This window comes from Orcinus orca, chromosome 12 (assembly GCF_937001465.1).
Source record: "Orcinus orca chromosome 12, mOrcOrc1.1, whole genome shotgun sequence".
In the NCBI taxonomy this organism is placed as follows: Eukaryota; Metazoa; Chordata; class Mammalia; order Artiodactyla; family Delphinidae; genus Orcinus; species Orcinus orca.
The window spans coordinates 68,411,128-68,436,669 of record NC_064570.1 but is presented as its reverse complement, the minus strand read 5'-3'; the positions used below and the strand labels follow the sequence as shown (position 1 = coordinate 68,436,669).

The 25,542-nt window shown below is 36.7% G+C and overlaps 1 protein-coding gene across 1 annotated transcript in view; it reads left to right on the top strand.

The window, feature by feature from the left end:
• ZNF292 (zinc finger protein 292) overlaps positions 1-25,542 on the top strand; it is an 88,445-nt gene that overhangs the window by 24,398 nt on the left and 38,505 nt on the right. Inside the window, exons 3-5 of the mRNA XM_033418858.2 lie at positions 20,595-20,749; positions 20,944-21,022; positions 23,303-23,438. Of these exons, the coding sequence (XP_033274749.1) occupies positions 20,595-20,749; positions 20,944-21,022; positions 23,303-23,438 (370 nt within the window). The remainder of the gene's footprint in view (positions 1-20,594; positions 20,750-20,943; positions 21,023-23,302; positions 23,439-25,542) is intronic.

Here is a 25,542-nt window from a genome sequence, read left to right as displayed (position 1 = left end):
TACACAATACCTTCAGAGGGGCTTTGGGTCGCATCCCATAAACACATAGCAAGATACATGAGTATTCTCTCTAAGTGGAGTAAAAGCTATGAAGTATTTCATTCCTTTTTATTATTTTTATTGGATTATATTCAATCATATGGATATAATACATTTTATTTATCCATCCACTCCATTTAATGGACATTCGGCTTGTTGCCAGTTAGTGTTGCTATGAACATTCATATACATTTCTTTTTGTCAACATGTTTATATTTGTTGGGGTGCTTTGCTAATAGAATTGGATAGTGAATTTATGTTTAACTTTATGAAACTGTCAGATTATTTTTCCAAAGTGACTGTATGTACCATTTTACATTCTGTATGTACCATTTTGCATTCTTCCCAGCAATGCCTGAGGGTTCTAGTTTCTCTATATTCTCACCAAACTTGGTATTGTCTGTCTTTTTAATTACAGCCATTCTAGTGGATGTATAGTGGTATCTTGTGGTTTAATTTGCATTTCCCTAATGACTAATGATATTGAGCATCTTTTCATGTGCTTTTTAAGCCATTTGTTATCTTCGGTGAACTGTCCATATAAAACTTTAGTCCATTTTTGGGAGAAGGTCGTTACTTGTGTTTTTATTATAGAGTTGTAATAGTTTTTTATGTATTCCAGATACAAGTCCTGTATCAGATATATTATTTCCAAACATTTTCTCCTAGCCTAAGCCTTGTCTTTTCATTTTCTTTTTTCTTTCTTTTTTTTTAAAATGAATGCTTAGTTTTTTCCACATCTGTTGAGGAGAATTGATAAATAAAATTATATATATTTCAGGTGTGCCAGATGATGATTTTATATACATATACATTATGAAAAGACAACAATCAAGTTAATTTAACATATCCATCACTTCACATATTTACCATGTGTGTGTGTATGTGTGTGTGTGAGAGAGTACGTGTATTGAGAACACTTAGGATTTACTTCCTTAGCAAATTAGAAATATACAATACAGTATTAATTGTAGTCACCACACTGTACATTAGATCCCTAGAACCTATTTATCTTATAACTGAATGTTTGTACACTTCGGCCAACAGTTCTCTTTCCCCCACTCCCCAGTCCCTGGCAACCACCATTCTACTCTCTGCTTCTATGATTTTGACTTTTTGTACATACGAGTGAGATCATACAGTGTCTTTCTCTGTCTGGCTTATTTCACTTAGCATAATGTCCTCCAGGTTCATCCAAGTTGCAGCAAATAACAGGATTTTTTTCTTTGTTACGGCTGAATAATATTCTGTTGTGTATATACACAACATTTTCATTATCCATTCATTTGTTAATAGTCAGTTAGGCTGTTTCGATATTTTGGCTGTTGTGAAAAATGCTGCATGAACATGGGAGTCCAGATATCTTTTCAAGATACTGATTTCATTTCCTTTTGGTATATGTCCAAGAAGTAGAGTTGCTGAATCATACATTCCATTTTTAATTTTTTGAGGATCCTCCATACTGTTTTCTGTAATGGCTGTACACTTTACACTCCTAACAGTGCGCAAAGGTTCCCTTTTCTCCCCACCCTCACCAACACTTATTTGGTCTCTTTGGTAATAGCTATCCTAAGAGGTCTGAGGTGATACATTGTTATGGTTTTGATTTGTATTTCCCTGATGATTAGTGATGGTGAGCACCTTTTCATGTACCTGTTGGCCATTTGTATGTTGTCTTTGGAAATATATCTATCCAGGTTCTTCGCCCATTAAAAAATTTTTTTTTCCCATAGACTTGTTTTATGTTCCTTATATATTTCAGATATTAACCCCTTATTAGATAGATGGTTTGCAAGTGTGTTCTCCCATTTTATAGGCTGCCTTTTAATTTTGTTAATTATTTCCTTTGCTGTATAGAAGCTTTTCAGGTTGATGTAGTCCTCCTTGTCTATTTTTACTTTTCTTGTCTGTGCTTTTGGTATTATAGCCAAAAAATCATTGCCAAGACCAGTGTCAAGGAGGTTTTTTCCTCTTTTTCCTATGTTTTCGTCTAGGAGATTTACAGTTTCAAGTCTTCTTACATTTAAGTCTTCAATCTGTTTTGAGTTAATGTTTATGTGTGGTTTAAGATAGGAGTTTAGTTTCATTCTTTTGTGTGTGGATATTCAGTTTTCCCAACACCATTTACTGAAGAGACCATCTTTCCCCATTGTGTGTTCTTGGCACCCTTGTTAGAGATTAGTTGACTATGTATGCATGGATTCATTTCTGGGTTCTCTGTTCTGTTCTGTTAGTCTATATGTCGGTTTTTATGCTAGTACTATACTGTTTTGATTACTGTAGCTTTGTAATATAGTTTGAAATCAGGAATCCAGCTTTGTTTTTTCTCAAGATTACTTTGGCTACTCGGATCTTTTGTGGTTTTGTACAAATTTTTGTTTTAATTTCTGTGAAAAATGTCATTGGAATTTTGATAGGTATTGCATTGAATCTGTAGATCGCTTTGGTAGTTACGGACATTTTAACAATAATAATTTTTCTGATCCATGAACATGAAACATCTTTCCATTTGTGATTTCTGCAGTTTCTTTCAATATTATAGTTTTCAGTGTACAGTTCTCCACATCCTTGGTTAAATTTACTCCAGTGTTTTTTGTTTGTTTGTTTTTACGGGTTTTGAAGCTTTTCTTAAAAGCTGGAACTGTTTCCTTAATTCCTGTTACAGCTTGTTCTCTTATAGACACATAGTTTGTTCTCTCATAGTTTCTAAATTTCTCTTACAGTTCTCTTATAGTTTGTTGTTATTGTATAAAAATGCAACTGATTTTCCTATGTTGATTTTGTATCTTGCAACTTTACTGGATTTGTATTTTTTCATTTTCTAAGTGAAGTCTTATGAAGTGCAAAAGTTTTAAATTTTGACGAAGTCCAATTTCTTTTTATAGATCATACTTGTAGTGTTGTATCTAAGAACTCTTTCCCTAACCCAGGGTCACTAAGATTTCTTCCTATGTTTTTTTCCTAGAAGTTTTATAGGTTTAGCACTTTATTTAAATATGGTCCATTTTGAGTTAATTTTTGCATGTGAAGTAAGGTAAATGTCTTATTTCATTTTTATGCATGTGGATATCCAGTTGTCCCAATACCATTTGTTATGTTGAGAATGGATCACATCCCCTTATAGTTCAGCATGTATTAACATTTTTCTTAGGAAAAGAAGTAATTTTTTTTTCATTTGCTTTTAATCAAAGTTTTTGTGGATCAGTGGATATAATATAAGTGACCAAGGAAAAACTAGTTTCTGTTGAATTTTATTAGCATCCAAGATAGTTGTAAATTATAGAACCAAAGGGAATTGATCACCTTTTAAGCTGGGCTTCCTGCTGTCATATTTCACATTCTAAAGTAGGTGTATTTGTTCGTTTGAGCTGCTATAACGTAAATAACATAAACGGGATGGTTTATAAACAACAGAAATTCATTTCTCACAGTTCTGGAGGTTGGCAAGTCCAAGATCAAGGCACTAGCAGAATCTCGTCTGTTGAGAGCCCACTTTCTGGTTCATAGACAGCACCTTTTCACCATGTCTCACATGATAGAAGAGGCAAGGGAGCTTTCTTGGACCTCTTCTGTAAGGGCACTAATTCCATTTATGAGGATTCTGCCCTCACGACCTAATCACTTCTCAAAGGCTCCACCTTCTAATACCATCACCTCGGGGTTATTATTTCAACATATGAATTTTGAGGGGCACACACATATTTAGTCCATATCAGTAGGAATATCATATATGTGGCAGTTGGCCCATGATAGAGAGACAGACCAAGTAGACTGTGGTACCCTTTTCTGCTGAACCCTAGCAGGTTGAGATTGAGACTCATGCTGTTATTATTTCTGGGATTTTGACTGTGCTTCTTTGAGTATGATTATGTATATATACTGTGCTTGTGGGTCCCTGGAGATATTAAGGTTACGGTCTTTGTGGAGGTTTTCCTCTCTAGGATTTTGGACCTCCCATGTGATATTCAGCTGTATGTTGGAATAAAATTATCACTCTAGACTTGAACCATGTGTTTACCTTCACTATGACTGCTTCACTCTTGGAGTCACAATATAAAGGTACAGGTCAACCAGACACATGCTGTCATGGTTCTTGGAGTATACGTACAAAGTTAGAAATACTGTGGAGACTAAACTGAAGTCAAAATTGTCATTTTTAGGGTGTCCTGTATGCAGAAACAGTTATATAGTGTTATGAAAATTAGTTCAATGGATGGGATCTAAAAACACTTCCTCTCTAGGTTACAGTGTACTAGACATTGTTACTTTTTATCTCTGTTACACCAGGTTTCTTAGGACTACCTGTGGGCATTGTGAACAGGTTAGTGTCAAACATGTTCATATTAGTCCAAGATTGAGACCCTCTACACAAGCAGTCCCCAACGTTTTTGGCACCAGGGACTGGTTTCGTGGAAGACAGTTTTTCCATGGATGGGGGGGTGAGGGGGGGCAGTGGGGGGACGGTGGTTGGGTGGTGGTTCAGGCGGTAATGCGAGCAATGGGGAGCGGCAGATGAACCTTTGCTTGCTCACCTGCCGCTCACCTCCTGCTCTGTGGTCCAGTTCCTAACAGACCACAGACTGGTACCAGGGGTACCCGGGGGTTGGGGACCCCTGCTCTACACTAAGGAACTCATTTGGTTGCTTTTGTAAAACTTGTTTATAGGAAAGGATATATTATAAGAACTAGAGGAATTAATGGGCCACACCATGTCAAGGTAGGGAATAGGAAATGTTGGGCTCATGATGTTCATGCCACCAAAATGCTGCAAAGAAAGTAGGCCTTGGATTCTGAGAAATTCTGGAGAATTACAGCATCCATATTGGAGATTATTTAGGATTTTAAGCTGTCAGAAGCTCAGTTTCTGAATGATTACTTCACATCCTAGAATGAAGGTATGGGAGTGTGAATTATGTCAAATTCATAATTGATTTTCTTTGAAAATGTTAAAGTGACACTGAAATAACTACAACAGTGGGCCATTTGCCAAGGACAGTAGACTAAGGTATGGCGAAACAAAGTATCTGGAATAATGTGGAAGTAAGATTATGAAATAATATTGGATTTCATCACAAGTGAGAGAGACTCATTGAATTCTTACTGTTCAGGAGAAAGATGATACAAAAGCAGCAGCCCCAGAAGAAAGTACAGTAAGGGACAAGCTCAAACCTGAGATGCTGAGTCAGGCTTCTGACTAGCTTGGTAGTTGGGAATAACCTCCTTCACCAATTCTAGTCAGAGGAAACTTTTATTATGGACATGTTAATATGTATTCCTGGGAATATGGGTTGCAAATACTTCTTCCCAGTTTGTAGCTTTTCGTTTGGTTTTAATGTGGGGTTTTGGTGAACCAAATATTAAGTTCTAATGTAGCTTTGGTTGTCAGTGTCTTCCTTTATGGTTGTGTGTTTTGTCTTGTTTAAGAAATCCTTCATTGTCCCTTGAAATAGTCTCAAGATCTTGAGATCTTCTCCTCTTGTGTTCTTAAAGTTTTCAAGTATTGCTTTTCACATTTAGATATTTAGGTATTTAATCCATATGGAATGTAATTTTGTTGTATGCTGGGAATAGCTGTAGTTTTTTTCTCCTGAAGAACTGGTTGTTTAAGCATTATTTATGAAATGGTCTGTACTTTTCTCACTAATTACTAACGGCACATCTGTTATATACCCACGTTCCCATATATACTTAGCTTTGTTTTAAAGCTCTCTCTAATTCTTTTCTGTCATCTATGCCTGCACCAATATCATGCTCTTTTAATTTCCATCTCTTTAAGTCTTGCTATCTGATTAGGGCAGATACTCCCACCTGGCTCTTTCAAAATTGGTTTGGCTTTTTGCGTGAATTTTAGAGTCAGCTTGTCAGGTTATATGAAAAATCCTTATGGGGAATTTCTTTGGCATTGCTTTGACTTTATATATCACATTTGGGTCATATTGCCATTTAAAAAATTTGTCTTCTAACATCCATGAATGCAGTACCTCCATTTATACAGGCCTTCTTTTATGTCTTTAAAAAAAATCTTCTTTTCTGAAGATTTTATATATATTTCGTTAGATTTATTCTTAGGTACCTCATGGGTTTAGTTATTGTGAGTGGTATCTTTTTAACAGTTATATTTTCTGCTTGCTTGTGAATAGAATTGATTTATATCCTGATTATATCCTGCAACTAATTTGAATTCTCTTGGACTTACGTATGCATTTTCTGCAGTAATGACGTTTTTATTTTTCCTTTGCAGCCTTTATTGTGTTCATTTCTTTTTCTCATTGTGCTGATTAGGCCTACAGTGTTGAGTAGAAGCAGTGATAGCAGACATTTTTGTTTTGTTTCTGACTTTAAAGGGAAATGCTTTTAACCTTTCACCATTAAGTATGAGGTTTGCCGTGGGTTTTACTGAATACATTTCGTCAAGTTAAGGAGCTTTCCTTCTATTCATTGTTGCAAAAAGGTTTTTTTTTTTCCTCTTTACGTTGAATGGGTTTGTATTTTGATCGTGTCCTTTTTTTGGTAATTATTAAGGTAATCATACAGCTTCCCCTTTAAATCTATTACTATGATAAATTAGTTTAAAATTAGAGACATCTGTTTACTATCTTCATATTGCCAAGATAAATCCTTCTGGGTCCGAAATACATTTAAAAAAATACATTGCAGCCCTTCCTCTTCCTTTCCTGAATAATTGAGTCCTTGATTCCTTATGTAGAGGGGACAAAGTAGGTGTCTGTGGTGGGAGCAGGGGTGTTGCATAGGCCCAGAGTGAGTGTCGAAGCCCAGGTTGGATGAGTAGCAGCTCTGTGGTGCAGGAGTCAGAGCCCAGTTAGGGTGAGGAGGGCTCTGTAGGGAGTTGGCAGGGGTGGCTGCATGTGGGGATTTAGAGCCCAAGTGAGATGAGTAGGTTGCCCATGGGGTGGGGGAGGGGAGAGCAGCCTGGTGTGGGGCTTCAGAAGGGGGGCATTTCCACAGAGGGGCAGCCTGGCAGAGGATGTCAGCGCCGAAGCAGAGGGAGAAGGGGGAACTACCTGGAGAGACAGCCGGTTCCGGCATGCTGGGCCCAAGCGGAGTGAGGAGGGCAGGCCCTAACTTAATCAAGTGATCAAAATGAACATCATCCATAATGGTACAAATTGAAATCCTGTACTGCTTGATAGCATACAGTGAGCAGAAATCATCATTGCTTCTGCCAAAATGCATAACATGGATATAATTATGAGAAAACACCAAACCCAAATTGAGGGTTATGCTACAAAATAACTGGCCTGTAATCTTTGGTAGTGTAAGGGTCCTAAATGAGTCTTTAAAGTTTCGCTTAAGACTTAGAGACTGAAGGGACATCACAACTAAATGCAAGGCATGGTTCTGAACTGTATCCTTTTCTGTGAAACACATCATTGGGATAATTGGCACACTTGAGTGGTGTCTGAGGATTAAATGGTAGTAGCGTATGTACCAGTAGCTTTTGCTTTTTTTTTTTCTTTCTTTTTTTTTTTTTTTTTGCGGTACGTGGGCCTCTCACTGTTGTGGCCTCTCCCGTTGCAGAGCACAGGCTCCGGACGCGCAGGCTCAGTGGCCATGGCTCACGGGCCCAGCCGCTCCGCGGCATGTGGGATCTTCCTGGACCGGGGCACAAACCCGTGTCCCCTGCATCGGCAGGCGGACTCTCAACCACTGCGCCACCAGGGAAGCCCAGTAGTTTTTTCTTGATTCTCGTGGTCATACTCTCTGACCACGCAGGAGGTCCTTGTTTGTAGGAAATACACATTAAAATATTTGAAGGCAGTAGAGCACCAGGTTGGCAACTAACTCCCAAATGGTTCAGGAAAAAATTTTCTCTATACTGTATTTCCAACGTTCTGTAACTTTGTGATTGTTTCAAAATATTTTTAAAAATTTTTTAAAGTTTATTGCAGGATTTGGTTTGGTAATACTGGGGATTTTAAAATCTGTTTATTGAGATTGGCCTGTGATTTTTCCTGTCTCGTATCACATTTACCCAGTTTTTAAGTTTATAATAGCCTCAAACAATGAATTGGGGGAACTTTCCCTCCCTCCCTTTTTCTCTTCCTTTCTTCCAAAAGTTTCTATAATAGTCTGTTTCCTAAAAGATCGTTTGCTGGATTTTCCTGTAGAAAACCAACTAGATTCTTTTTTTTTTTTTTAATTGGATTCAGTTTCTTTAGTGGGTAAAGGACTTCTTCTGTTCTTGAGATAGTTTTAATAACTTCTACCCATTTCATTCAGATTTTTAAGTTGTTTCATTAAAAAACAAGTAAATAGTTAAAAAAAGATTTTAAAGCTATTTCAAATAAGGAATAAGGTTATTCAGTGTATATCTTAAGATTTTTAAAAAATATGTATTGCTTCTGTAGTTTTGGTCCGTTTCTCATTCCTAATTCTATTTATTTGTGCCTTCTCTCTTTTTTTTTTTTTTTTTTGATTATTTTTGCCAAAGGTTGTTTTTTTTTTTTAAGTCTTTCAAATGACCAGTGTTTGGTTTTGTTGATCCTCTCTGTTGTATCTTCATTTTCTATTTCATATATAAATATATCTGCTCTTGTTTTTACTACTTTAAAATTTTTAAACTTTGAATTTATTCTCTTTGTCTAACTTAAGTTAGCTACTTAACTCAGCTGTTTTCACAAAATTGTGTGTAACAACCGCAAAACCCTAGTGACATCTAATAGTAAGTACGTATTGCTCATTCATCTGAAGTCAGGGCATGGTTGGCTAGGCAATCTGCTGGTCTTGGTTGGAGTCATACAGGTTTAAGGTTGGCTGGATGTTGCCTGGTATAGGGTGGCCTCAACTAGAGCAACAGGGGTGGCATCTTCTCATCTTCCTGGGAACAGCAGGCTAATCTGGACATATGTTCTCCTTTTGATGGTAGAAGCATACGAAGGAGCAAGATTCTTAAACTTATAGATGACCTACCATCACTTCTGACACGTTCTTTTGGTCAAAACAAGTCACATGGGGTAGGAAAATATTCTCTACCACTATGAGAAGTATTCCAAAGTCATGTGAAAAACGGTGTGGATACAAGGAGGAGTGAGGAATTCAGTCTACCACACTTGTCATCCCCAATATTTTGCTCTTCCAAACTTTTTATTATAGAAAAAGTACAAGAATAGTACACTGAATACTCATATACCTTTTACAAGATTCACCGGTGTTAACATTTTGCTATATTTGCTTTGTCTCATGCTTTAATTCTCTTTTTCTCCCTGAATCCTTCAGAGCTAGGCATCATGACATTGCGTAAGTCCAAAAATTGGACTTGTATTTATCTCTTAAGTCCAAAAATACAGTCATCACACAGGAAATTTTAACATTGACACAATAATATTATCTAATTACAATATATGTTCTGATTTCTCTGTTTGTCCCAGTAATATTCTCTATGACTTTTTCATTTTGTCTTTTTCTAATGCAGCCAGTTTTGCTTTATCACAGCATAAGTATCCCTAGCAAAAAACCTTGCTATGCAAGATTGCACAACAAAAATCACAAGGCTTATGGGGAAAATGGGGTTAGAGGCACAACACTCGAAAACTTCATCAGTGTCACACACAGAACCTTATAAAAACTGTAGTACAATTTTATACCCCTTTAGTGGTTAAGACGTACATAACTTAAAATAAATGTGGTGCTTTACCTTGGAAAAGACCTGTACTTTGTTTGTAGGAGTGGGTGTCAGAAGGGATGCAGTTTGTGAGTTATTGTGAGGTGGTGGAAGGAGAGTTCTCGGAAATTGGACAGAAAGTTGTAAAACCATGTGTGGATGGGTGTGGCTCATCACACGCCTGGTGAACCGATGAAGGTGATACATGTTTTTGAGGTGTGTGCATTTTGTGTTTTCCTGCAAGCTTGGTTCAGCTGGGTATAGTTTTCTGCTTTCACCTAATGTTTCTCACCAGAAAAATCACACATAGGCAAATGGGAAATTAATGTTTTGCTCATACTGTGTTGCAACATATTTGCATGTTTTTTTAAAGCTATAGCGTAACTTACAGTATAAACATTTGCATCTATAAATTTCCCTCTTAAGCTTGTTCTAGCTGCATCCAACAAATTTTGATGTGCTTTTGCTATAGTTCAAGTCTAAGTATTCTCCGATTTCTATTATGATTTCTTCCACCCGTGATTTAGAAATAGACTTAAGGGGGGAGAGGGATAGATTGGGAGTTTGGGATTGACATGTACACACTATTGTATGTATGTATATTTATTTATTTATTTACTTTTGGCTGCATTGGGTCTTTGTTGCTGCATGCATGCTTTCTCTAGTTGCAGCAAGTGGGGACTACTCTTCGTTTTGGTGTGTGGGCTTGTCATTGCGGTGACTTGTCTTTGTTGCGGAGCATGGGTTCTAGGCACACGGGCTTCAGTAGTTGTGGCACGCGGGCTCAGTAGTTGTGGCTCACGGGCTTAGTTGCTCCACGGCATGTGGGATCTTCCTGGACCAGGGATCAAACCCGTGTCCCCTGCGTTGGCAGGTGGATTCTTAACCACTGTGCCACCAGGGAAGTCCCACACTACTATATTTAAAATAGATAACCAACAAGGACCTACTGTATGCACAGGGAACTCTGCTCAATATTCTGTAATAACCTAAATGGGAAAAGAATTTGAAAAAGAATAGGTGCATGTATATGTATAACTGAATCACTTTGCTGTACACCTGAAACTAACACATTGTTAATCAACTATATTCCAATATAAAATAAAAAATTTTTTAAAATACGCTTAAAAATTTTCAAATTTGTACTTCTCTTTGTAAGGGTATTTTGTTAATAATTTCTGACTTTATTGCATCATGTTCAAAGAATGTGAAATGTATGATATTAATTCTTTGTTATTTTTTGTGACTATGTGACCTAGTTTTTGTAAATGTTTTGTGTTTTTAAAGAATGTGCATTCTCTAATTGTTGAGGGCAGGTTAATGTACTTAAATTATTTTATTTCCTTAGCTGAATATTCTATGTATATGTCACTAATTCAATCCAAACTCTCCCTCAGTTGTATAAATCTCCTCTAAACTTATTCAGGCACATTAGGTAGTCTTGTCAATTTCATCTTGAATAAATTTGTCCTAGAGCCATCTGATATGCTGTAGTTATTTTTCAGGCCCATTGCACAGCTGTCTTCTTGGGATCTTTCTTCATTTCCTGTCTCTGGTGTTAGATTCCCTTTTTCCTAGATATCATTTTCACTCCTTCCCTGGTTTATTCCCTCATTTTGGTGAAATTCCCTCTTCAGTAGCATCCTGAAAAAATATGCCTAGAAGTTGAAATTTTTGAGAATTTGCATGTCTGAAAATGACTTTTCTGTCTTAATACTTATGATAATTGGATGGAAATAATCGCCCCTCAGTTTTTAATGCAGTGCTTCATTTTCCTTTGGCTCCAGTGTTGCTGTTGAGAAGTCTGCTCCCTGGTCCCCCTCCAAGCTTGTTTTGGTCTTCTCTTTGTCCTTGAGCTCTGAAATTTTATGAAATAGTACCTTGGTATAGGTCTAGTTTGAGTAATTGAGTTGGGCACTTAGTGGGTCTTTCAATTCTAAAATTCGTGTCCTTAGATTCTAGGAAATTAACTTGAATTAGTTCTTTGATTTGTTCCCTTCCATTTCTCTAACTTCCTGGAATTCCTCTTGTTGATTATGAGACCTCTAGCACTATTCTCCAAAGTTTCTTATCTTTTCTTTCCTTCCCTTTTACTCTACTTTCTGGGGAAATTTCCTCAGTTTATCTTCCAGCTCTTTAATTGAGGTTTTTATTTCTGCTATTACATTTTTAATTTGAATTGTTTTAAAATAAATATTCCTTTATGATATGGTGTTTCTATTCATAGGTCTAATAGACTCTCACACACACACACACCCCCCCTAGAATATTTAAAAAAATTTTTTTTAACATCTTTATTGGGGTATAATTGCTTTACAATGGTGTGTTAGTTTCTGCTTTATAACAAAGTGAATCAGTTATACATATACATATGTTCCCATATCTCTTCCCTCTTGCGTTCCCCTCCCTCCCACCCTCCCTATCCCACCTCTCCAGGCGGTCACAAAGCACGGAGCTGATCTCCCTGTGCTATGCGGCTGCTTCCCACTAGCTATCTACCTTACGTTTGGTAGTGTATATATGTCCATGCCTCTCTCGCTTTGTCACAGCTCACCCTTCCCCCTCCCCATATCCTCAAGTCCGTTCTCCAGTAGGTCTGTGTCTTTATTATTATGTCTTACCCCTAGGTTCTTCATGACATTTTTTTCCCTTAAATTCCATATATATGTGTTAGCATATGGTATTTGTCTTTCTCTTTCTGACTTACTTCACTCTGTATGACAGACTCTAGGTCTATCCACCTCATTACAAATAGCTCAATTTCATTTCTTTTTATGGCTGAGTAATATTCCATTGTATATATGTGCCACATCTTCTTTATCCATTCATCTGATGATGGGCATTTAGGTTGTTTCCATGTCCTGGCTATTGTAAATAGAGCTGCAACGAACATTGTGGTACATGACTTTTTTTGAATTGTGGTTTTCTCAGGGTATATGCCCAGTAGTGGGATTGCTGGGTCGTATGGTAGTTCTGTTTGTAGTTTTTTAAGGAACCTCCATACTGTTCTCCATAGTGGCTGTACCACTTCATATTCCCACCAACAGTGCAGGAGTGTTCCCTTTTCTCCACACCCTCTCCAGCATTTATTGTTTCTGGATTTTTTGATGATGGCCATTCTGACTGCACACACTAGAATATTAATGATAGTTTCTTGGAATTTTGTCTTCTCCTTGTATAGTCTCTGCTTGCTCCAAGTTTCTTTTCTTTTTTTTAAACTAATTTGTTTCAACCTCCTGCGTGGTCCTTGGCTGTCCATATTTAAAGGTTTACCACTGAAAAATGGATTGAGAGCTCCAGGCCCATGAGTGGGATTTGTTGTGGTTTTCACTGTAGGGGGACCTAGCTGTTTCCTTTTCATGGGGGAAGGCCTGGTGTCAGAATCTTTGGGTCTTTTCTCTTGAATTTCCTGAGAAGGACTCAGCTAAGGAGGTTCTGGCAATTTTGGAGGGAAAAGGACATGAGACGGGAGCTGTCTCTATAGTCAGTATGTAAAGCTGACTTAATGCTCCCCTTATCTCTGTGCAGACACCTTTTTTTCTATACTTCTCTCCAGAATAAACTGCTGGGGATAGAAAGGAGTAGTGCCTAGCTTTGGTCACCTAGCTGTGGAGAGGGATGCAGAAATCAGAGAGGCCAACTGCTTAAATAGACTTTCAGCCAATCCTCTCATTCTCAGTCTCACCTTTGCCCCCATTTCCAGAGGCACCTGGTGCTCCCAGTTCTTGAGCCCTTCCATGATTCTTCAGAATTAGGTCTTTACCTAAAGACTACTTTGGAGTTATTTTTCATAGAGTGCCCATCTTCCGTATGCTTTCCAGTGTTTAAAATTTTGTTTCTCTTTAATCTGTTCCTATTTTCTTAGTCCTTGTGGGTTTATGCCAGTTTAAAAAAAAAATTATTGTTGGTTTAGTGAGGTTTGGAGAGAACAAGGTGCGAAGTATATGTGTCCAATCCACCATTTTCACGCAAAACCTTAAAATAAATTTTAGTAACTTTGAAATTATAAGAGTATCACTCACCAAAGGCTCAGTGGGTACATAAAAGTCAAAACTCTGTTATTTGCCTTCTTTCATTCCTGTACAGTGGAGTTTTTCTGGAGGTTACATGATCTGTGATATTGCAGCAGATTAAATGCAGGGATATGAGAATCCTGCTCTTTTGTATTAAGCCAAACATTGAAGAGATTTGAAAAATGTAAGAAATGCCACTCTTCTCACTAATTTTTTTGAAAACAATTTTTTTTCATTAAAAATACCCTGTTTATAGTAACGTGATGGGTTTGTTGTTATTTTAAATCCATTTATAAGTATATAATTAAATATCTCAGTTTTCATTTCTAATTCTCACATGGTGAAAATCAGTAGTTATAATCCCCATAAACAAATGCTTTGGGATTCTTAGTAATTTTTAAGAAAGGGTCATGAGATCAAAACTTTTGAGAACTTCCACTCTAGAGAATCATAGCTATAAATTGGAATTGGACCATGAATGTAAGAGTATAAACATATCCAACACTCCATTCTTACCTTTATGTAGGACAATAATGTAATTTAATCCTCTTGCTTATTAAATTTAACACCCCTGTGGTTTTATTCCCCTTTTATTCTTCTTTCGTTTTTCTCTCCTAATAATCCTTAGAGGAACTAAAGGAAGCTTCTGGAAGTTAATCTATACTGTCTTCCTCCCTAGAGTATATATGTCCTAGTCTCTGCTGATGTAGATAATGAGAAATCAACTTAACAGCCAGAATATTAAATGTGCATTTTTGTTCCCAAGGGGGTGAAAATTGGTTCTTAAGGAGCAAAAAGAATCTTAGATATTACAATAGCTTGTGACCCATAAACAGACAGTACATCTGTGGTATTAAAATTTCATTGCGGTTGGGGGACAGTTAGGGAAAAAAGTCAGAAGTTTCCTTAGGAGCGGATGAAAATGAAAAAGAGGTTGAGAAACACTTAGTTTTAGAGATCCTGCTGGAATATGATCCTTTAACCTTTCTTTTGCTTGTATTTCTTCCTCTGATCCTAATACACGCTATAGGAAAGGTGGTGACGACAAATAACTTGCAGGAAGACAATAGGTCCCTTAAAGAGGGAGGCAGCTGGGTAAGGCTTCCAGCAAGCAGAGAGCCCATGCCTCAGCTCCTGCCAGTTATTTCAGTGCCGGAATATGGACCCTAGGTTTCCAAATGAAAAAAAAAAAAAAAGTCAGAAATCCAAGTTCTATGTAAACTTATGATTTTTAAGTGTTAGAAACTAATTAAAATAATTTTTAAACAATATGCCCACCAATCAAAACCTCTCTGAGCCCCACTAGTGTAGTCTCTTCTGTTGTGATGGAATGTGTCTCCCAAATAGGACTGCTTTACTGCATTCTGAACTCAGAGCTGTTTTGCTCCTGCTTGAGTAACTTCAGTGATGGAGACCAACCTGTTCAATTTTTTTTTTTTTTTTTTTTTTTGCTGTACGTGGGCCTCTTACTGTTGTGGCCTCTCCCGTTGCAGAGCACAGGCTCCGGACGCGCAGGCTCAGCAGCCATGGCTCACGGGCCTAGCCACTCCGCGGCACGTGGGATCTTCCCAGACCGGGGCACGAACCTGTGTCCCCTGCATCGGCAGGTGGACTCTCAACCACTGCGCCACCAGGGAAGCCCAACCTGTTCAATTTTTGGTTAACTGTAATTGTTTGATCGTCAGTCTCATAGGAAGCAGAAATTTATCTCCTTAAAACTTTAACTTAGTGGTGCTGGTTTGTCCTGTGAGAGCACATAGAGTAAGACTAACTCTTGTTTTATGTGACAGGTCTTCAGATTTGTTAATTTGGCTGTGAATCAAAGTTTTATTTCTCTAGAAATGTAGAGCATAGTATTTAAGAACTCAGGCTCTGAAGTCAGACTGTTAAGGTTTGAATCTCCTCTATGCTTCTAGTTCTGTGCTCTTGGGCTTATTTGTTTAACTATTTTATGCCTTTGTCCATTTTAATATAAGCATATTACTGTAATTTATCTAATTGCTAATAGGTATTGTAAAGCTTGCAGAACAGTGCCTAGCATATAGTAAATATTCAGTAGATGTTATTTATTGCCCAGATTAAGCATCCTGTCCTTAGTTCCATTAATCATTCTTTATAGAACACAGTTTTAACTTCTCTTACTATACTTAGTTTACAGTTTACTCATTAATGGAAGCAATCTGGTGCCTCGTAGGAAGACTTACAGATTTCTTTTCCTATCTCTTATCCTCTATACCCCTCGCATATCCCTCTCCAAACCAGATCACAACTTTTATTTTTGGTCATTTGTGTATGTGTATTTAAATATAAAAACACCACATACACATGTGGACTTGCTCATTCTTGATCACATGTGGGAGTAAAAACCATTGGAGAGGCAACCAAAGTGTGAGGCTTAGGCCCCTCCCCCACCTTCCTAATAGAACCCTGATTTTATTCACACATTTTCCTTCTTCAGCATGGCTTTGTGCTTCGGAGAAACCTTGGAGAGTGGGCAACCATGGAGTTCCTTTATGGCTGTGTGATTTTTGACGTAGGTGTCTGATGAAATTCTGGCTGTTGGGACCTGAGGAAAAATTTACTGATAGAAATTGGGTTTATGGTTTCTGGGAAGGGTTTCTTTGTTGCTTGAAAAGATGCACATGAAGTGGTGGTCTCATCTTTTCTTCTGGTTATTGCTGAGACCTAGGGACTGGGTGGGGCACCACCTGAGGACGGCAGAGTGAAAGCAGAGGTGGTCCTTGAAGACGTTGTTGAGCCGCTAAACTAACCAATCCCAGAACTTGCTCTTCCTCTTAATCTCTTATTATGTGGGAAACCTTTATTATTGTTTCTGCTGCTTTGAGTTGGATTTTCTTACTTTCAGCTGAAATAAGCTTAACCAATAAAGAGGTCAAGTTATTTAATTCTACTATGGCTGGCAAACTAGATAAATAGTACATAACCTCATAGAGTTATGAGGAATAATTGAAGTAATAAAGTAATCTACAGATTTATAGTTGTGACATAACCACAAACAGTTTGTAGTGGACAGAATGTTTCACAGAGAGTGAGGAGGCTGCCTGGCTTTGCTGATTGCCAATTCAGTTAATATTCGAATTGCAGGTCACTGGACTTCGTAAAACAGAATTAAGTGATCTTGAAGGTCTGTTCTGATTCTGTGTAAAAAATATGAGTCTGATTGTTCTGGAATTCCTGCCTGAAAGCCTTTGTATAGATTAAGGTAGTAGATATAAATAAGTAACTTTTTTAGTTGAAGAAAGCATAATTTATGAACTAGTCATGTTGGGAATGCTTCCAGTTTCACAATGGTTCTACTAATCTTAGTGTTTTGAGAAACAAGGGAAGCTCTACTATCAGTACACTTACTGGTTATGAATATCAACTCATACCTTTATAAAAATAGATATTTAACCCAACTTTTAAACTTATTCTCCTATATGTAATCAGTATGAGCATGCCATTAGTTTTCTTTTTCCTACCATCTCTTATTAAATCTGCTGTGATCCTTTTCCTCTACCCTTTCCCTAGTTACATTATTCCCAGACTGTTAAAAAGCCACCTAAAAGGTCTGCTTTTCACCAGAATCTGCTTTCTCTTCCTCTTTCCCCATCTATAAAATGAGGTGAAAGTATATCATTTTTAAGGTGCTTTATGGTTCTCACATTCTGTGACTTGTCAGTTATTTTTCTCATCAATTCAGACTCTGTTATACCCAAAAGAACTCATCTTTGATTATAATTAAAGGTAACTTTAAAAACTTTTTCGGACTTCCCTGGTGGCGCAGTGGTTAAGAATCCACCTGCCAATGCAGGGGATACGGGTTCGAGCCCTGGTCCAGGAAGACCCCACATGCCGCGGAGCAACTAAGCCCGTGCACCACAACTACTGAGCCTGTACTCTAGAGCTCGTGAGCCACAACTACTGAGCCCTCGCACCACAACTACTGAAGCCTGCATGCCTAGAGCCCATGCTCCACAAGAAGAGAAGCCACCGCAATGAGAAGCCCACACACCACAACGAAGAGTAGCCCCTGCTCACCATAACTAGAGAAAGCCTGTGTGCAGCAACGAAGACCCAATGCAGCCAAAATTAAATAAATAAATAAATTTAGTAGAAAAAACAAAAGAACTTTTTCACCTGAGGATAGTAGAACTCAAGTATATAAAGGAAAGAAGTAATGTATAAGTATCCTTTGCAGAGCTAGACATATCAAGAAATGTAGAGCTTGGGTAAAATGTAGATATATGTACATACATGTAGATATATGTGATTTTTTTTCCTAGGGTTTTTCTTGGGGGTGTTGGGAGACAAGAAAGGAAGAAGCTTATAATTTCAAAGCTTTTTGGAAATCAGTACAGTATATTTTCTTTTTCAGGAAAAATTAAAACTATTATGGGAAATTGATTCATTACTGCAAGAGGACTAATAGGGGAAACCTAAGCTTTCAATTGAACCCATGTGAGATTGGGTACATTGGCCAGGCATGAAATTCCCCAGACGCCTAAACTTCTTTTTCCAGAAAAAGGAAAATAATATTTAATGACCTTATGTAGAAAGACAGGTGCTAGCTAAAGTAAGAATTGTATGCATAGTTGGTGTTAATTCCAAAAACCTTGACGATGTGAGTGAGGTCATCCTCCATCATATCACCAGTTTTATTCCTAGAAGTAGAGGGATCATCACAAAACAATTCCAGAATGTAGACTTTTCCCTTTAGTTGGTAGGTTTTGTTTCGATTTTTCTAAGTCCTGTTGAGAGAGATTTGCACTGCTGACACCAAACACATGGTGTTTTTTCCAATACCTCTTCTCAAGCTCTCCAACACCAAATAGGTGTCCCACAGTTCAGTTAGCTCAGACTCCACAGGTTAAAGGGCTCAGTCCCGCAAGACTGCCCTTACTTCAGATGCCAGTTGCAAGTACTGGGCCTTCAAGTAACCTGCACTTCTGTCCAACTTGGAGAGAGTCAGGGTTTATGAATAATATGACTACTCAGAAAGTAAGTGGTTATTATGTTGCTCTTTAATTTACCAGATTACCTTTTCTATCCTTCTTTTCTTCCGTATTCTCTTTGATCACTTACTACTTCTAGTAGTTAGAGGGTTGTAGAGAGGAGAAGGTATTAAGTGTTTTCTTTTGAGTGTCTGATAGTAGAATATAATTCTTTCCTTCCTCCCTTCCTCCCTTCCTACTTTCCTACCTGCACATTTGTAGAAAGCTGCTTCTGTATGCCAGAGGATACAAGCAAGGCCTTATGGAGTTTTCCTTCAAGATACCTCTTTTCTACGAAATAACACCTGAATTTGCCACATGTTGATGACTCTTAAACCTTGAAGAGTGAGAAAGACTAATTGTGGCAGTCTTCTATATTCTAAAAACATTTAATTAAAGTTCTACTTCATTTAGCATAATAGTAGAACCTTTTAGATAGTTTTCAGTAACTCACAATGTTAGTAGTTGTAGAACGCATAGGTGTCTGTTTACTGTTGCCAGTTTCTTCCATCTCTTCATTCTGTAGGATAAACAGCATTTTGTTTTTCTGATGAAGAGTTTTTTATTGTAAAACACAAGCACTTGGGCTTCCCTGGTGATGCAGTGGTTGAGAGTCTGCCTGCCGATGCAGGGGATACGGGTTTATGCCCTGGTCCGGGAAGGTCCCACATGCTGCCGAGCGGCTGGGCCCGTGAGCCATGGCCGCTGAGCCTGCACGTCCGGAGCCTGTGCTCCGCAACGGGAGGGGCCACAACAGTGAGAGGCCTGCGTACCGCAAAAAAAAACAAGCACTTTAGGGGCTTCACTGCCCTGGTGGTGCAGTGGTTAAGAATCCGCCTGCCAGTGCAGAGAACACAGGTTCCAGGCCTGGTCTGGGAAGATCCCACGTGTCACGGGGCAGCTACACCCATGCGCCGCAACTACTGAGCCTGCACTCTAGAGCCCGCGAACCACAACTACTGAGCCCGCGAGCCAAAACTACTGAAGCCTGCACTCCACAGCTACTGAAGCCCGCACACATAGAACCTGTGCTCGGCAACAAGAGAAGCCACCACAGTGGGAAGCCCGCACACAGCAACAAAGAGTAGCCCCTGCTCGCCGCAACTAGAGAAAGTCCGCGCGCAGCAACAAAGACCCAACGCAGCCAAAAATGAAAATAAATAAAATAAATAAAATAAAAAAACCCCAAAAAACCAAGCACTTTATTACAAAAATAATCATTCTTTCTTTGTAATGATTATTACAAAAATAAAAACCCCCAAAAAAACCAAGCACTTTATTACAAAAATAATCATTCTTTGTAATGATTATTACAAAAATCATTCTTATAATCATTCTTTAATATCTTTAATAGTGATTTTATGTGTGTTGAACATCTTTAGATATTTTTAGTGATAACTCATCATAAAAACCAGTAATATACTGTATACTATTTTTTATTAACTGAAAACATTTCATGTCTTTTCTGACCATATGTGGTTAATTTATTTGTTAGGTGTTGAATTTTATGTTCCTTGCATGAAAAATAGAATACATAAATATTTGAAATTCTTCACTGCATGCCTGGCCAAGTATTACTTGCCCGGGTGTCTTCTTTTTAAAATAACTTTTAAATCTTAGAAATTTGTGGGTGAAAGGGTGGATTTTGACTTGGAAAGAGAGGAGATAATGCTTTCACTATTTAAAACCAAACTTCATGAAAAGATGCTATTGTTGGATGAATTAACACTAATCTTGTCTCCTACAAAGAGCTGCTGGAAGTAAGATTACGGCTTTATTACTTTAAATATTTTAATCAGTGTAAACTGCTTTTTGTTTTTATAAATAAAAGTTATTTCTCAAAATTTCTTAGGAAGGAAAAACAGTTGATTAATCAATATGTATTTTTATTTACGTTGAATACTTTTTATTATCCCTTCCAAACAGACACTCCTTGAATATGCAGAGAAGTGGAAAACTTCAGAAGATCCTTTACCTTTATTGGAGGTATACACAGTGGCTATCCAAAGTTATGTTAAAGCCCGACCTTATCTTACCTCTGAATGTGAAAATGTAGCATTGGTTCTGGAACGCTTGGCATTGTGAGTAGACCTTTGAGTAAATAAAAAATTAGATTTAGCTTTTTTGTTTTTAACTCTGTATCTCAAATCTTATGATAGTTTAATTTTAAATAGATTAGTTATGGACAGTCTACTGATGATATTAGAATTATTCATCTTATTTTACTTCGAATTTTAGTAATTATTTGTATTCTTACCAACCTTTTGTTTTTTAGAAGCTGTGTTGACCTTTTACTGTGTCTGCCTGTTGAGTTATCTGATAAACAGTGGGAACAATTTCAGACACTGGTGCAGGTGAGAATATTTACCTACTAGATTTAATATAGGTATATTTTATGGCAATTTTCTTTATTCTTAATAAATTACTTGGTTAAACTTTAAATGATTTAAGTAATGACAAACATTAATTGCTGTTCTTATTAACATTAATGTCTTGCACATAGTCAGTGCTCAGTAGATGTTTGCTAAATGAATATATACATTTAAGTAGATTGGTTGAATATTGCACTGTTCTTTAAGATCAGATAATTAGAACTTTGCCAGAGCAGTAAGGGAACACAAAAGAAAATGCCCTCATTTGTATTTAGAAACAGTTTAACTAATTGTTGAAAATTGCAATATGCTTTATAAGAATTTAACATATCTCATTTAATCCTTATGAAAACTTTGTGGGGGTAGGTATATTTTTCCCATTTTAAAGGTGAGGAAACTGAGGCTCAACTCTAAAATATTTATCTGCCCAAACTTGTATAGCTAATATCAGAGTAGTTATTTGAACCAAGATTCTTTACTCCGTAGTCCATACTTTTTCTCCTATATCTGAAAATACATGCTTATCTCTGTTACTTAGGGCTGTTATTCTACTTATAAAAGTACTACATAGTTTAGCACTTAGTTGTTTTGCAGTATTTCAAGAATGTTAAATTTTGCTAAGCACTAGATTGTGCTGGATATTTTATAGCTTCAAGTAAAGTTTGATTAATTGGTTAGTTAAGAAGAATGTTCCTGCCAACTAGTCTCAAAAAGTTTAGTTGTCTCTCTCTTCCTGTAGCCAGAGTTCTTAAAATATCTTTTGGCCTTATGTTTTTCCATAGAAGAGATATTAAAAGAGGATTAGTCTCAAATTTTAGAAGCATGTGAAATAAACTATAGTTAGAGAAATCAACTTTCCTATTTTAATATTAAATATTAAAATTACATCAAGTGCAAAATTCTTGAAGATAGGATTCATACCTTTATTCCAAAGGATTCAACATAGAGTTTTACACATAGTAGGTAGATACTTAATAACTGTTGAAAGTGTCTTGTCGTGTTTGTCACATTGCAGCTAACTTTTTGATCATGCAATTTGTACTTCAGCATATCAGTAACTTTTGTCTCAGGTTTTTTTTCCCAGCAAGTGGTTATTTTTAGGTAAATGATTATCTCAGAACTTTTTTTGATTGTTTGGCACTCAGATACACTCTACCACAGAATTAATTATATAAATAGTTTATATACAAATATAATACTGAATTCCTCATATTAATTTTGTTTGTCAACATAAGGTAAGCCTTTTCAACTTCCTTTTTTGAAACAATAGCACTACTTGATACTTTTTCTTATGGTTTAATGAGGAGGAAATAACTCTTTAAATCCCAGTATGGAGCTCTCAGCAGTTGCTCAAAGAAAATTTCTTAAAGCACTTGAACTTGTTCAGTGAGATTTTTATGGTTTTGAGGAATAAACTTTTTATACAAACACAGCGTGCAGCTTTAAGAGTTTCCATGACACTTTGCTTTCATTTCAGAGCTTCCTTGGGCTTATTTTATACCTGCTTAACAGCATTTGTTTTATTTTGCCTGTGTTTTAACTGTTTTTAAGCATCTCTTTACTCCACTAGAGGATAATACGCCCCATAAACGCAGGGACTAGTTGCTCTCTTCCTTGGTACTTTGCCCATAGAAATTCTCAATAAACATTTTCTGAATTGAGTTAAAACTATTGGTCTTTTGTGACCTGAAGAATATGCTAATTGCATGAACACTTGCAAACAACAAGTAAGCAAGGTTCAGTGTCAGCTTTAATAGGATATTGTAAGGCTATGTCATGAATAAATGAAAAATCATACATTTAGTTGTTTTCTTTTCATAAGTCCCTTTTATTGAAATATGTGTATACAAGTTGTGACTTAGACCTTGATGCAGATTTGTCATTTATTAATGATAGAAGTTTTTTTGGAAATTTTTTTACTAACACAGGATATAAAACGTGTAAGGTCTTTCATGCTGTGGATACTCTAATAGCTTCCTTGAGAAATAACTTTGCTCTCGGTTTAGATTTTGGGGAAAAAATAATATGAACTTATTTCTAGAAATACATTTTATTTATTTAAAATTTATAATTAATATAATTCTTGTCCTTGAGATTCATCTTTAAAAATCAGAAGTAAAGGATTCAGCACTTTGTAATGTGACATGAAAATTTTAAGATAAAAGTCTTATTTTTCAAAAGTTTAGTATTATATTTAAAGCCTGATAAGCTTGCTTTTGAAAATCTGTTGTAATTCTTTGGATGTTTATTTAATATTTATAGGTAGCTCATGAAAAGCTGATGGAGAATGGCAGCTGTGAATTGCATTTTTTAGCTACTCTAGCTCAAGAGACTGGGGTGTGGAAAAACCCGGTACTGTGCACTATTCTTTCCCAGGAACCATTGGATAAGGATAAAGGTAAATTTTCTAGAGAGCAGAGAGAAAAAAAAGAATCATTAGACTAGAAATAAGTACTTAAAATTGTTTTGATATAATTCATCTCAAGATATTCCAAGAAGGACCATTTAATTAAATTTTATATGAGGTTCTTGAGGCCCTTCACCTTTTTTTAATTGGGGGAAGATGTGTTTATAGGATTATATAATCTTAGAGTAACAGTTTTCTTCTCAACATTATTTGATCAGAGGAATTCCCTCTGTAACATCCTGACAGGTGGCAATCTAGCTTATATTTGATAACTAACTTATTTGACAGATGGAGAAGCAGAAACAGGGTAGTGAAATGATTTTCCTCAGAATAAGAAATTAATGCGGGAACTCTCAAATCTTCTGTCTCTGAGATTAGTACTCTTTCTCAAACAGCTTTTTTTCTCAGACTTACTTTATCCTGCTTTGTTATTATTGTATGAGCTTAGGCAACAAAGATCCCAGTCAAACTCAAACTGGCAGGTAGCCTATCAGAATTAGATGGCTAAATCACTAATATGTATAACACTTAATGTTCAGAATTCAAAAATTGTATGTGCTACGAAGAAGAGCACAATTATTGTCATTGGTACTTTTCTTGAGATTATTTAGGAAAGTGCCCAGATTCTACCCCAAGTTTTCCCAAGGTATTTAACTAGAGAAGTAAATAAGCTTCTTCCATTGTTTATTGATGTTTTCTTGTTAACTGATGGCAAACTCTAGGTATTTTGCTATGTGATAGCAATTTCTGAAGGCTCTGAGAAAGGAGTTCATTATTTGTTAACTCTTCTGGTACTTAGATATTTACCAAAAGGCTTCTCAGCTAATCTGGAAACTTCTCTTCAAGCTGGTTGTTCCTACCTGACTCCCCTCTTAACATTTCTCCCCATTTCTGGATAGTTTTGGCAGTGTTATCTGTTTCTTAGTTTTCACCAAAAGTTTATTTTTATTACCTCCCTTCCTTTGTGTATATCCACAGATTAGCTACATTGTTCTCAGACCCTCATTATTTAAAATAGGAAGAACAACAACAACATTTAAAAGTTGAGAATCTTGGAGTTGTTTTGCCTTTGTCATATTAGTTTTTTATTCGCAATATATTACCACCACCATGTTTTTATTCCTGTAACCAAATTATACTTTTTAGTCTTCTCAGCTTTGGAAATATTGGACATATGATATATTAATAATAATATCAGATTACATTGTATAGTTCCTTACAGTTTGAAATGTGCTTTTATGTGCCTGCTTTCATTTAGCCTTCACAATGATCCTGGGGAAAAAGTGGGATCTTTATTGTCCCTATTTTACAGGTGAGAAAATGGAGGCTCAGAAAGATTAGTTCTTTTCTACATCACATTGTCAGTGATGTGAGGCAGAGCCAGGAATTGAAGTGAGGTCCCCAGCTTCTCTCCTTTTTATATTATGCCATGTTGCACCCAGCCTAATAAAATAAAATTGCACCTAGCTTAAATAATTAAATCCTTTTTTCTGTTGTTGGTTTCTGAAGACTGTCTTTGCCAAACTCACACATTATGCTAACGCAGGAAAATGGAACCTTTACCTTAGCAGAGATTTAAAATTTACCTTAAAAGAATATGTGCTCAGTTTCCTTATTTGTTTAAATGTGCCTAACATTGTTTCTGTTAACAAATGTCTTTGCCTATCTCTGTGCTGCTTTATTCCATGGTCTTCACATGGCATAGCTACTGGAATAATTTGGACTGTGCAGGCAAAAGGAGTTTCTACAATAACAGATGGATTGTAGGTAGCCAGATTTCATTACAACTCGTGAAGCAACCAGAGAGATGTTACATGACTGAGAGACTCTGCAGCCGTAATCTTTACTTGGTTCTCCATTATTTAGAATACTTCTTTGGTGGGAGTTATTCTGTGGGTAATCACATAGACTAGAAGTGTATGTTTATTTCCTCCTTTGAAAAACTTGAAGGAATTAACATTTTACACATACATACTAATTTATTTATATTTTCAAATTGGATGCTTCTACAGCATGTGGAACTTTTAGCTTTTTATATGATATATCCAGCCCCTTGGTTTAACCTACACTAGCCTATAGCAAGTTTGATGAGAAG